The sequence below is a fragment of the Jaculus jaculus genome, chromosome 20 (assembly GCF_020740685.1).
Source record: "Jaculus jaculus isolate mJacJac1 chromosome 20, mJacJac1.mat.Y.cur, whole genome shotgun sequence".
NCBI lineage: Eukaryota > Metazoa > Chordata > Mammalia > Rodentia > Dipodidae > Jaculus > Jaculus jaculus.
The window spans coordinates 5,773,050-5,786,171 of NC_059121.1; the positions used below are offsets into that span (position 1 = coordinate 5,773,050).

At 56.5% G+C, this 13,122-nt stretch overlaps 1 protein-coding gene across 3 annotated transcripts in view; it reads right to left on the minus strand.

Moving 5' to 3' along the window:
* Positions 1-676: 676 nt before the first annotated feature.
* Brd9 (bromodomain containing 9) overlaps positions 677-13,122 on the minus strand; it is a 38,400-nt gene continuing 25,954 nt past the window's right edge. For all 3 annotated transcript variants that reach the window (XM_045139045.1, XM_045139044.1, XM_045139043.1), the window contains exons 12-16: positions 12,631-12,742; positions 11,326-11,364; positions 10,425-10,527; positions 9,128-9,295; positions 677-1,307 (exon numbers count right to left, since the gene is read on the minus strand). In XM_045139045.1, coding sequence (XP_044994980.1) covers positions 1,207-1,307; positions 9,128-9,295; positions 10,425-10,527; positions 11,326-11,364; positions 12,631-12,742 — 523 coding nt within the window. In that variant the 3' untranslated portion in view covers positions 677-1,206. The remainder of the gene's footprint in view (positions 1,308-9,127; positions 9,296-10,424; positions 10,528-11,325; positions 11,365-12,630; positions 12,743-13,122) is intronic.

Genomic DNA, 13,122 nt, shown 5'->3' on the forward strand with positions numbered 1-13,122 from the left:
GAAAGCGGTGCCTTCACATTTTCCTGCGGACCCTGAAGACTGGCCTGTTTACCAACATTCGCAGCCACTGCCCCTCGTCCCCGCATCACGTGATGCCAGGGTTTCTTCACTCTTCGGGAATATTAAAACTTTTAAAGCAAAATAAACCTAAATAAATAAAATTTAAAAAACCCTAAATGTGTAGGGAAAGGGAGGAGGATACTTAATAGGTTGATATTGTATATAATTACAATGATTGTAATGGGGAGGTAATATGATGGAGAATGGAATTTCAAAGGGTAAAGTGTGGGGGGGTGAGGAGGGAGGGAATTACCATGGGATATATTTTATAATCATGGAAAATGTTAATAAAAATTAAAAAAAAAAACCTAAATGTAAAAAACCTGGTAAATGCAAACCTGATACGGGGACAGGTTGGCCTTGGCGAGAGGGTAGCCGGGGCACCCTTGCCCCAGGCCCAGGCTAGAATGGGCTACGGCTGTTTTTTTGACGTTTTGTCCAGAAGTGAGGTGCCCTGCTTCCCTCACCAGGGTCTGTGGGGGATCTCCACGAGGATGCAGTCTCAGCCCGACATGCCACATTCTCCAGCCGCAGGTCTGCCTGCAGGCCCGGGCATTCGCGTGCACCCCGGCCTCTGAGGACCAGGAGGCGTCACGTCCGCATTTCACACGGGGGCGGAGAGCCCACTGTCGGCAGGTAGGGAATGATCACACTTGCTCCCCTCCTCAGCCATCTCTTTATTAGGACCTATGTTCATGTATTCTACAAATACAAACAGGAACCCAGCCAGTGCGTTCAGTTCTAGAACATTTCACGGCTCAATCTAACAGGCGGATGGCTGGCTGTTGGCCAGAGCAGATGAGAGGACTCCTTGCCCAGGTGATGCTGTCCTCTGGGGGTCAGTCCTGTGGGCTCCCCGTCAAGGCCTGCAGGGACACCGTGCGGGCCTCACCCAGGGCGACTGTGCAGCAGCGCCCGGTGTCAAAGCCGACGGCACGGCTGCCCAGATACCTACACGCTGTGTCCGCAGCTCGGCAAGGCGATGCCGAGCAGTGCCGCTGAGCCTTGGCCACTGGTGCGACAGCGCAGACAAGCCACCACCTTCCCCGGGCTGCTGCATGCCTGAGGGGACGAGACTACGTCTTTTGCCTTGTGCCAAGAGCTGTCCATCGCGGGCGACTTCGGGGAGCGAGTGAAGAACCCGAGCTAGTTCCTGGCAGAGGCCGCGGGCTCCGGAGACTGCAGGAACTCGTACGGGTCGTGGGCGACGTCCGGCTGCTCGCCGACGCTCAGGCGGGAAGGACTTCCTGCGAGGTCAAGGGGACACGGCAGGCAGCGTTACACACCGACAGATCTGCAAACCTCACGACGCCAACGTCTGCCTGCGACCACCGCCCAAGGGAGCTGTCCTCACGGCCCGTGGGACGAGGGCCGCCCGGGACCTGCCTCGGGCTCGGCTCACTGACACAGAACCCGCCGGGTGAACGGGACCCCAAGTCCTGGTCCTTCCTCGGGATACTCTGCTGGCACGAGTGTGTCGATAGGCCCCCGTCAGGAGCGGGGAGGACAGCACAGGCGCGGGATGCTGCTCGCTGGGGAGTTCCCACGCCCACGGCCAGAGTCGAGGGGACGCGGTGTGGCCGTGTCTTCAGAAGGGAGGCGATCCTCCTAAGACTCGGGAAACACCAGCACCCCAGCTGCAGGCTTCACGAGCCTCCTCGGGGCGCCGAGCAGCTCAGTGCGCCACGGAGGCAGCTTTGGGGAGTCAGTGCCTGGGCCGGGGTGAGCTGCTTTTGGTCACCCACGCTCCCGTAAGTAACCCTCACAAGACTCTTGCAATTAACCCCCGAAGCTCATTCATTCACCATGCTAGACCAGGGCGGAATGGTTTCTTTGGTCTGCTGTTGGTGCCCTATCTGGAAGTCACCTAACACGGATGGTGCCTGAGCACACGACACAGCCAGCGATGAGTTGGGGTGCAGTGGTTCGCACGGCCCCATGGTGGGGGTGAGCCATGCAGGGAAGCTGGTGTCTAAGGGTGGGGTGGCCACGGGCAATCCCTGGGTGGCTATCTCTGCCCACACGCTTAGGGGTGGCGTGCCTCCTTGCTGTAGTGACAGGACATGCAACCCAGAGCACACCGGCAGGGTCACGCCCTTAGGGAGCGTTCCCGGGCAGTGTGTCTCCCTGATGAATGGAGTCCACACCAGGGGTACAGGGGTGCCTCAAGGACGGCCAATGACTAGAGAATATACTGAATCCCGCAAAGTAGCACTGTAGGGCAGGGGTGTAAGCCGGTGATGGTGTTGGTTGTATCACTGCCTCTGCTCTGGACAATGCCACGTAACTGAGACTGAACCATCTTCCAGAAAGGCCCAGGTAAAGGGGGAAATACATCAGTAAAAAGGTAATGCAGTCCTGGAGCCAAACTTGGGAAGAAGTGGATGGTGAAGGGGGAAAAGTGAGGAGGAAGGGACAGCAGACAGTTCTCAGGGTCCTTTAAAAACAGAAGGGAACCCAGGGCTCGGCATGAAGACGGGAGCCTCCACAGCCCAGGGCAGGGAACTGTGGCGCATCCAGGGGCTACTCTGAACTGCTCGGACTGGACAACACTTCTCCCCAGGAAGGGGAGCCCCTCGCAGCCTGGCTCCCACGCTGTGCGGCAGAGAGGCAGGTGGGATGTTGGGGTGGTGAACCTTGACCGTCAACCTGACAGGACAGAATCGCCTAGAAGACGCACCCGTGGGTGTGTGTGAGGAAGTTTCTAGACTGGCTGGCTGTGGTGGGAGGACCCATCCTAAGCACAGGCGGCACCATCCCAAGGGCTGGGTCCCTGCACCGCACCTAGAGGAGGAAGCGAGGCAGGCGCCACTCTGCCTCCTGACTCTGAGCACCGCAGGCACGGCCGCCCGCTCCCGCTCTGGCACCTTCCCTGCCAGGGCAGACCGCCGTCCCTGGCGCTGGCAGCCAGGTCCAACCCTTCTCCCATTAAGCTGCTTCTTGTCAGGAGCCTTGTCACAGCAACAAGGGAGGCAGCACAGAAAGCTGGTACCGAGAAATGGGGCTGCTGCTGCAATAAACTGACCATAAAATTTTGGAACTGGTTTGTGAGAGAAGTACAGAATTCTAGGGCAAGAAAAAGCCAAACAGACCTGAGTGGGACATTCTGGTGGGGATGTGAAAGACAAGAAGTCCCAGAGAAGTAAAGATGGTGGAGGGCTGGGTGTTAAGGCTTCTATTCTATTAGGAACTGGGCCGGAGGCCATTTCTGTGAGAGCCTGGCAAAGAATCCAGCCCGTTCTGCTCATGTCCCAAGAACTCCACCGAGGCTGAATTCCTGAGCGGCGGACTCTTTCTTTTGGTGGAGGCAACTTCACCATAGCCAGCACTCAGGCCATGACACAGCAACACTCACAGTTCTTAGTTCAACAGCAAGAGAGCAAAAAGAGATGAGAAATGTGGCTTGCCTTCCAAGGCTCAGGGAGCACTGTGGAAGAGGCGGTGGAAAGAATGTCAGAGCCACAGGCTGGGCGTGCACGCTGCCGCTGCAAGGCACTGTCTCCCACTGGACAGTGACGATGGACGCCGCGCTGAGGAGGGCGCTCAGTCGAATGGGGGCGTGGGAGAACAGACATAAGGCGGATAACCCTATGAGAATATGAGCAATTTGCAATATGTTCATTTTAAAGTTCCCAGTAAAAAATACAATGCTTAAAAAAACATGAAGTTTGGCAAGGAACAGTGTGTAAGCAAGCTTGAAGTTCCAGACAAGAAAAGTACAAGCGATGAAGCATCTACAACCTTAAAGAGATTAGCACTGTTGAAAAGAAACCTCAGACCGAGCGTGGTGGCGCACACCTTTAATCCCAGGAGCAGAGGTAGGAGGACCGCTATGAGTTCGAGGCCACCCTGAGACTACATAGTGAGTTCCAGGTTGGCCTGAGCTACAGTGAGACCCTACCTAGAAAAAAACAAAAAATAAAAAGAAGGAAGGGAAGAAAGAAATCTCAGGCTGGAGAGATGGCTCAGTGAAGGCACTTACCTGCAAAACCTAACAACCTGAGGTCAATTCCCCAGTACCCACGTAAAGCTAGATGCACAAAAATGGCACATGCATGTGGAGTTTGTTTGCAGCAGCTAGAGGCCATAGCACACCCATTCTTTCTCTGTCCCTCTCTCTCTGTTTCTCTGCTTGCAAATAAATAAGAAAATAAAATATTTAAAAAGAAAAAAATCCTCATTCTCTTCGCTGGGACAACAGGAAAAGTGGCCCGAGGGTAAGACCCCACTCACTGGCGGCTCTAACTCGTAGAAGTACAGCCAGCCTGAAGGGGAGCTCCGGAGCTGACGGCGCCGGTGAAGGGTTCCCTGTGCACAAACGCCGCCTCGCCAAGCGCGCAGATTCAGTCATCGAGGCCCACGGAGGCGGCCAAAGCTGCAGTCGAAGGGGTTAGGTGCTCCTACGCTGGCAGCAGACCTTGACAACCCCCCCACATGGTACTGGTTTGGTAAACACGAGAGACAGAAGGTTGAGCGAGTCACCTAGCCTTGCTCCACAGTTCAAAAGAGCCCCTTGGCCCAGGCAGTGTGTGGCAGGGCCGAGGTCACTGCAAGAGGCTCTGAGAAGCCACTGCCTGAAGCTATGCAGATACAATGTAAGGAACCCCAGGATGTTCGACATGGTAGGGCCGTGGGGCCCCCACTAAGGAAAGCTGTGGTCACAGGGTAGCGACAGCCCAAGAGCCAGGCTGCATGGACTGTAGGCAACAGAGCCTGATTGGCGGAGAGGGGACACCAAGCCCTTGGCAGCTGAAACGATCGTTCGTGAGCCCCAGGCGCTGGACACGGAGCCTCAGGGTTTGGCGTTTGCCCTGCCGAGTTGTAGCCAGGCTTTGGTCTGACCCTTTCTTGCTGTGCCCCCATTCCTCTCTTTTTGACTGAAATTACTTACTCTGTACCTCTGTATACTAGACGGTTATTAATTTTATGAGGGCTCTCAGTGAAGTAATTACTTACAGTCTTAGAAGAGACTTTGGACTTTTGAACAATGTGGGGACTGTTAAAAGACTACAGGAACTTTTGAAGTAAAACAATGCGTTTCCATTACGGATGGCCATGAGTTTATGGGCACAGGGGGTGGAAGGTAATGGTTTAAAATTATGTTTGACATCAAGCTGACATGAGGTGAGCTTATGATGGTTAATACTGTTGGTCAACTTGATTGGCTCTGGAATCACGTAGGAAACAAAACTCTGGACCTGTCTGTGAGTTTCTAGACTGGGTTAAGTAAGTGGAAAGAAACCTTCCCCCACCCCCAACGCTGGGCAGCGCCATCCCATGGGCCTGGGATCCTGAGGAGGGAGAAGGCGGGCTGAGCACAGCAGTCACGCTCTGTGCTTCCTGACTGGGGTGCAGGGTGACAGCCGCCTCCTTCTCCCCAGAGTGTGCTCAGGACACTTCTCTGACAGAGCCTGTAAGGGCTGGGGAACTGGCTCCCGCAGCAGGCGTGGCAGGCAAAAGCGCATCCATCCTCCTCCTTGGCCTGAGCCAGGCCAAGCAGTGCATCCCACCGGGACCACCAGTGGTAGGAAAGGCACGTGGCTCCCCGGTGACAGCGCCCCAGGAAGAGGCAGCCACATGGCTCATGGGAGGCGACCGCGGACTATGGAGGGCCAGAGGAGGGCGTGTCTGCCAGCCGTGCTGCTGAACTCAACACTGCTCTTCGGACGGAGCAACGGACATGATGAGATCACTGTGTTTTGCTGGCCCTGACTAATGTTTCTTTTTCGGTACACCCTGAGGCACCCAAGATCAACTGGGATCTGCTTGTAGCAGACGGTGGTGGGCCTTTACAGATTCTGACCATCCTTTATTAAAAAAAGGCTTCCGGGCTGGAGAGATGGCTTAGCGGTTAAGCGCTTGCCTGTGAAGCCTAAGGACCCTGGTTCGAGGCTCGGTTCCCCAGGTCCCACGTTAGCCAGATGCACGAGGGGGTGCACACGTCTGGAGTTCATTTGCAGAGGCTGGGAGCCCTGGCACGCCCATTCTCTCTCTCCCTCCATCTGTATTTCTCTCTGTGTCTGTCGCTCTCAAAAAAAAAAAAAAAAATTAAAAAAAAAAAAAAGGCTTCGAGGGCAGGAGAGATGGCTTAGCGGTTAAGCGCTTGCCTGTGAAGCCTAAGGACCCTGGTTCAAGGCTCGATTCCCCAGGACCCATGTTAGCCAGATGCACAAGGAGGCGCACGCATCTGGAGTTCGTTTGCAGCGGCTGGAGGCCCTGGCGTGCCCATTCTCTCTCTCTCTCTGCGCCTCACTCTCTCTGTTGCTCTCAAATAAATAAATAAAATAAACAAAAAAATTTTTAAAAAGGCTTCGTTATACAATATTAACACTTGAGTTTCATGGAGATTTGCAAAAGCCTCTGTAAAGATGTTAAAAGTAGCAGTTGGGGTTTGAATGAAAGTACCCTACGTGAGTGGAAAGGGCACTCCCAGGAAATGTAAGGCGGCGGGGTGACAATCTCACGGTGGGCTACGGGTGGGAGGCCTCGGGGCTCCGACAGGTCATAAAGGCAGAGCCGCCGCGGCGGGGCGCACGCCAGGACTAGACGGCAAGCCCGTTCCCGATGGCCCAGCACCGCCGGCTGCAGGGCGCGGGGCGAGAGCGGGGCGAGGCGCCCTCCACTTCCGGCGGCTTTCAGTGCCACGCCTGACGGTGAGCTGCTGGGACAGAGCTGCCACCCGAGGTCCGCTTGGCTGCGGGCTCTGCGTGAGGCGACACTAACGCGCCGTACGAGGTCACAGCTGGTAGGGATGCACCCCGACTGCTTTCCCACTGTATCTAAGGCCCATTCCGCAGCAAGAGACTCACACCTGGTACCATAAGCCAAGGCAGAAGCTCCTGCCTGAGGAGCTGCTCACAGCCGAGAGGGGCAGCAGCCGCAACTGCTCTGTGAAGTCGGTGCGGCTGCTTGTCAAGTCGCTGCCTGAGGATCTGTGTTTACGTCCACAGCCAGCTCGAGCTGCCAGCCCCAGTCAGCCAAGGGCAGAAACTGTGTGGTGCTCATTCGAGGAAGGGTCTTGCTATAACCCAGGCTGCTCTGAAATTAACTATGTAGTGTCAGGCTAGCCTCGAACTCATGGCAAGCCTACTTCAGCCTCCACAGTGGTGGGATTAAAGGCGTGCACCACCATGCCTGGCCAAAACTTCCTTTATGTGAATGCTGAAGTGCTAGAGAATCACAACCGGTCAAGCTCCTTCAAAGTGACCACTGCGGCGTAGAGATCCTATGCTTAGCCATTGTTGCGTGGCAAATTCCTCCGCGATGAAAACAGGAAACAACTATTGCTAGCCTTATCAAAAGCAGTTGGGAAAACTCATGAGACTCTTAAGACGGTGCTTACTGACACACTCCCCACAGGAGGAAGGGCACGGGGTCCTAGGAAGCCCAGCTGAGATCGCAGGTAGCCCCTGTGCCGGCTGCAGGCACTGCGGCCTGAGGGCCTGTGGCCTCGGGGAAGAGGGAGAGTAACGAGGGTAAAAGATCGGGGGACGACGAGCCCCACCTGCGGGGGCAGCCCACCTGCGGGGGCATCCCACCTGCGGGGGCATCCCACCTGCGGGGGCATCCCACCTGCGGGGGCATCCCACCTGCGTGGGCAGCGGGGGTCGTCCCCCGTGCTGAGGCGAGACTTCAGGGTGGAGCTGCTTTGCAGGCTCCGCGCTCTGTGAGTAGCCCCCAGTCCGAGGCCAAGGGCAGAGTGCTGAGAGGGGAAATCCCAACAGCCTATGGGAGGTCGTCACCGTGCTGAGGTGAGCTTTGCCAGTGGCATGGCTGTTCAGGCTTCCATGCTCCTGTAAGGAACCCCTCACAGAGCTCTATACGTAGTTCCATTAACCTCTCGGCACAGCTGTACTTTGGGCAGCGGTACGTGGTTCTGTGTCCTACTTTGTGTGCACAGACGTGTACACTTCTGCCAGGGAGAGTTCTGCACAACAGCTATCACACGAGGAAGACATCAGACCTCCGGATCACCCTCTACGCCTTGTGGACGACAGAGCAGAAAGCACGGAAGAGCCGAAAGAAGAGGCGGGGGCTGTGTGTTTACGTCCTGTGACTTGACACACTCCCTCCTGGAGGAAGAAGGGCGGCCAAGGCCTCAGGGAGCAGATGAGCCAAAGCTCACAAAGGTCTTGAATGTGACAAGACCCACAAGGCCCCTTTCCAAGGTCATAACAACAGTGAGCACCTGCTGGTAAAGAGACCCTCCCATCAGCTGAGCTGCCCACAGGCCGCACGGTGAGGGACCGCGGTGACACATCTTTCTGGAGCTCGTCACTGTCCTGTGCTGAGCTTTCCCGTGAGGCAGCTGCTCTTCAGTCACCTGAGCTCCCACAAGTAACTCCCCACCTGTGCTTCTGCAAGTAACCTCCGTGCACTCACTGGTCCACTAAGCTATTCTTTGGTGGAGTCATTTCTTGGTTTGTTGTCAGCGCCTATGAGGGGGTGAATGGGCATTTGATGTTGTCTCCAAAGGAAAAGTTACACAGCAGGCTCGTGTTTGAGAGGCTGTGGGCTGACATCTGGGACCCTCTGCGTGACGGAGACACCCCGCCAGCCTCCAGCGGTGTGGGTCAACTCTCCTTTACTCGGAAAACCCTGGCTGTGAACAGTCACGTGCTCCCTCAACATGAGCTGAAAGTAGGGGCTGCCAAGAACACTGCACTGGCTGACAGTCTAGAAATTACACCTGGGGTTATGGGGATAAGTCACTAATAGAAACACCACTCTAGGCTGAGCGTGGTGGCGCACGCCTTCAATCCCAGTACTTAGGAGGCAGAGGTAGGAGAACTGCTGTGAGTTCAAGGCCAGCCTGAGACTACATAGTGAATTTCAGGTCAGCCTGGACCAGAGTGAGACCCTACCTCAAAAAACCAAACAAACATAAAAAGAAACACCATCCTAGCTGCTGACCCTGACTCCTGGGGCTGCACAAGGGTGCGGGTGGAAAGCACAGGCCAGGACCTCTGATGCCAAACAACGCCAGGACCAAGGCTGCCTGGAAACCCTGCGGGCCTGACGCACAATCCCACGCAGGCTCTCCTGCTAGACCGCGTGCGGCCCTTACCCTGGGGATGCGGCTCCCGCTCGGAGGCGGTGGACAAGGAGCTGAGGTTGGAGGATGGGCGGGAGCCGCCGCGCTCTGCCTGGGCCTCGTGTAAGTCCTGCAGAAGTCTGGTGGTCTCATCCAAGTTCAAGTGGCCGTCATCGTGGTCCAGCTCCTTCTTCACTTTCCCTGAGAGAGACAGAGGGAGGCGGCTGAGAGCAGCGGCAGACACAGCTGGTCACCGCACAGGCACTCCGCGAGCTCACCTCTAACCGCGACCCCATGCCTTGTGCATGCCAGGCAAGCAACCCACCACTGAGCCACAGCTCCCCGACCCACTTTACTTCGGATTCTAGCCTCAAACAGGTTCCACTCCCACACTGGGCAACTCTGCAGCAGACGCCACCTGAGGGTCCTCTAGTCAATGTGGCTCTGACACTGTCCCCTGGAGAGGATGCCCGATCCCACGCTGGGCACGAGATCAGGCCTCAACAATAGCCTGGTTGTTTCCTGTGCTGCCTGGCTGAACTGAGTACCAACAGGCCCTTCTTTGAGTGCACTGTGCAGCGGGGCACCTCAGGGAGCCTAGAGGAACCAGCGTTCACCATATGTTGTTCATCGGTGCACACGAGTGTCTGTCTGTGAGTGTGCGCGTGTGTATATATGTGTGTACGTCAGATGACAACCTTCAGGTGTTGGTCCTCTGCTTCTACCTTATTTGAGATAGGGTCTCTAATTGTTTTGACACTGCACACGCCAGACTGTCTGGTCCACGAGCTTTGGGATTCTCCCGGCCCCTCCTCGTTGACGTAGGTGTGCTGGGATTACAGATGTGCACATCACTGGGTCCAACTTTACGTAGGTTCTGGGTATCCGAACTCTGGCTATCAGGCTTGTAGACAAGTACTTTTAACCACTGAGCCATCTCCCCCATTTGGGATCGGGTTTTGTGATATCAATCTCTACTGTCAACATTTAATACCACCTAGGATACAAATCTCCGGGCTCGCCTGAGGGAATTTCTAGATTCGATTAACTCAGGTGGGAAGACCCACTCTGTGAACGGCCCGTTCTGAAGGCTGCAGTCCTGAAGCGCATACAGAGGACGCGGGTGAGCACAGCACCCGCCCCGCCTCCCGACGGCAGCAGCACTGTGAGCAGCCGCTCGGCGCCTGACTTCCTGCCGTGGGGGCTGTGACCTCAAACCGGGGGCCCAAATCACCCCTCCCTAAGTCGCTCTTGTCAGATATTTGGTCAGAACAACCAGGAGAGGTGTCCACGTGAGAAGCCATGAGAGAAAGTGCCCAGGACGCCTCACCCAGAGAGCTGAGCATGGATACGTCCAGGGAGACATCGGGGTATGGCTTCATTGACATGAGATCCAGAACAGAGCCACCACTGTCTCCCAGGGAGTCCCCAACCTGCAGAAGACAACACACGTATCAAGTGAACACGAGGTAAAGGTGCAGTACACACGTGGGCAACGCCGGCACAGACCCCACGAAGACCGGGACGTGTGCGCCCGCCCGCCCGCAGCACGGGGACGGCTGAGCGTGGCCGTGACGCTGAGGCTGGAGGCACCGGGGCTCACGAACGGGGCTGCAACCCCAAGTCTTGGGGCCCCACACTGACCAGCACCCCTGAGAACTGTGTCATCTACTCAGAGCAAACGACCCTTTGTGAACGTTTCAGGGAATATGCGAGGCGTGTCACAGGTGGACCAGGAAAACAATGGAGTTCGAGGGCCAAGGACTGTTTCTAGTAGCAAGATGGCAGATTCCAAACCAGAGCTTTCTCTCTCAGCAAGGGCCATTCAAGGGGCGAGCCCACAGCTGACCCAAGGCTCTGACATCTCTTGTGGTGGGGCAACTGTCTGTGGTCTCAGATGTCCCTGCAGCTAGGCCACACAAAGCCCCCTGGATATAACCCCACGCCTGACCACGCCAGGCACACCGGTCACTGCTGGCAAGTGGCCCGGCACACAGGCCAGGGCCCACACTCCCTGAGAACAATGCCTCGGGCCACCTGCTACGAGACTCCCGCGCCTCTACGGCCCTCCCTTTAGGTCACTGGCGGTGGGCAAAAGGGCTCTCCACCAGAGAGCTTCGGCAGGAACGGTCCACTCCTGAGTGGAACGACGCGAGGACGTCCTGACCCACAAGTCACCGTCACCACAGGAACCCAGGGCCCAGCTTCCGCTCACGGCTTCGGAAGCCCACCTTCACCTCCTCGGCAGCTCTCACAGCAGCGCTTCTCCTCTGCAAAGAGACAAGCGGGAAACCCGTTTTCCAAACCAGCAGCACTGCGGGGCAATCCGCGGACACTGCGCTAACAGGGACGGCCACCACGTGGGTAAGCCAGCCCAGCACTGCCCCCTCCACCTGTGCCCGGCCCGTGCTGGTTAGCCAGCCCTGGCACTGCCCCCTCCACCGGTGCCTGGCCCGTGCTGGTAAGCCAGCCCTGGCACTGCCCTCTCCACCTGTGCCCGGCCCGTGCTGGTAAGCCAGCCTCGGCACTGCCCCCTCCACCAGTGCCTGGCCCATGCTGGTAAGCCAGCCCTGGCACTGCCCTCTCCACCTGTGCCCGGCCCGTGCTGGTAAGCCAGAAGGAAGCTGTCCCTGGGGGCCTGAACTGAGGCTCTCTCTCTCTCTCAGGGTGAACGTGCATTCGAGCTGAGTAGTTTTAAGGGCACAGCAGCATTGATTGGCACCCAATACTCAAGGGCATAATACTAGAGGACATTTCTACAGGGCACAGATGGTGAATTAATGGCTACATTTCTGAATAAAAGTCAGTGAAAATCAGAACATGACGAGATCTCAGAAACACTGTGTGAGAGCAAGATCACAGGTAGGGAAGTACACGCCAAACGACCATTCTGAGGACTGTGCCTGAAAGAACATGGGGCAGCGGAGCCACAGAGACATGGCAATGGGCGGGGTCTTCCTGTCTCTGCCCACCTTTGATCCGTCAGCAGTGTAGCCAGTCAGAGATACCTGGTCATGTTCCAGGCTAACTTCCAGGCCTGTTTTTCCTGTGCTGCCCCTTTGTGGCTTGTTTTGAGCATCACCTTCAGGCCTGGCCCTGGAAGCCCTCTTCCTGTGTTTCCACCTCCCCTCCCGCCAGCACGTCCTCTTGGTGCATGGCTGGCACTGAATCCTATAATCCGCGGGTACAGCGAGGCCCAGCTCTGGAGGGACCTCCAGGGTCTCGACACGCACCAGGACAGACCACGACGCACAGGAGGTCAGAGACCAAATGCTCTCAGAGTCAGTGTAGACTGAGACCATCGAAAGTCCCTCAGCTACGGCAGACACTTCTGGGAAACTCGGGCTACCAGAAGAAACCCAGCAGTGTTCCTCAGCGTTACAACCAACCCAGCCCTGACATGAAATGAACATGCCCTAGATCTGGGCTGACAAGACCAAAAGACCTCGCTTCCCTGGGAACGCAGAGGACTAGATGCGGCCCTTGCACAAGGAGCCACACCTAGAGTGAGGCTCAGACTGCGTCCTGTAGCCTACCTGCTTCAGCTGGAAGACCACCCGAGAATGGTCTCCACCCGTGATCTGGTCCAGGAGGTCATCCACCATTTTCTTACTGTAGCTCCCAGCATCTTTCACAAACTCCTGCAGGCTGGAAGGGAACTATGTGAGGGAATGTGCTGGAATTGTGTGTCTCTCACTTCAAGGTTTGCTACCCAGCAGCGACACGGTACTCTCTCCACGAGCCAACTGTCAACACACGGCCCAGAGGGCTGCTCGGGGGACGGACCAGCAACTCTCATGCCTTTGAAAAGTGGTCCAGGCCGAAGATGGTTAAAGAGATCTCCGGGACAGTTAACAAGGCTGGAGCACAGAGACGCAAGTCCACAGACGTGTTGTCAATGTGTACGGGGCTGAGCCAATGCCCAGTGAGGCAGCGTGGACAGCAGCGTGGGGAGTGGGCAGATGGGAAGGTGGGGAGAAAGAGACGCAGAGCACACCCTAAGGAACTGCTTTGATTTGTGGACAAAC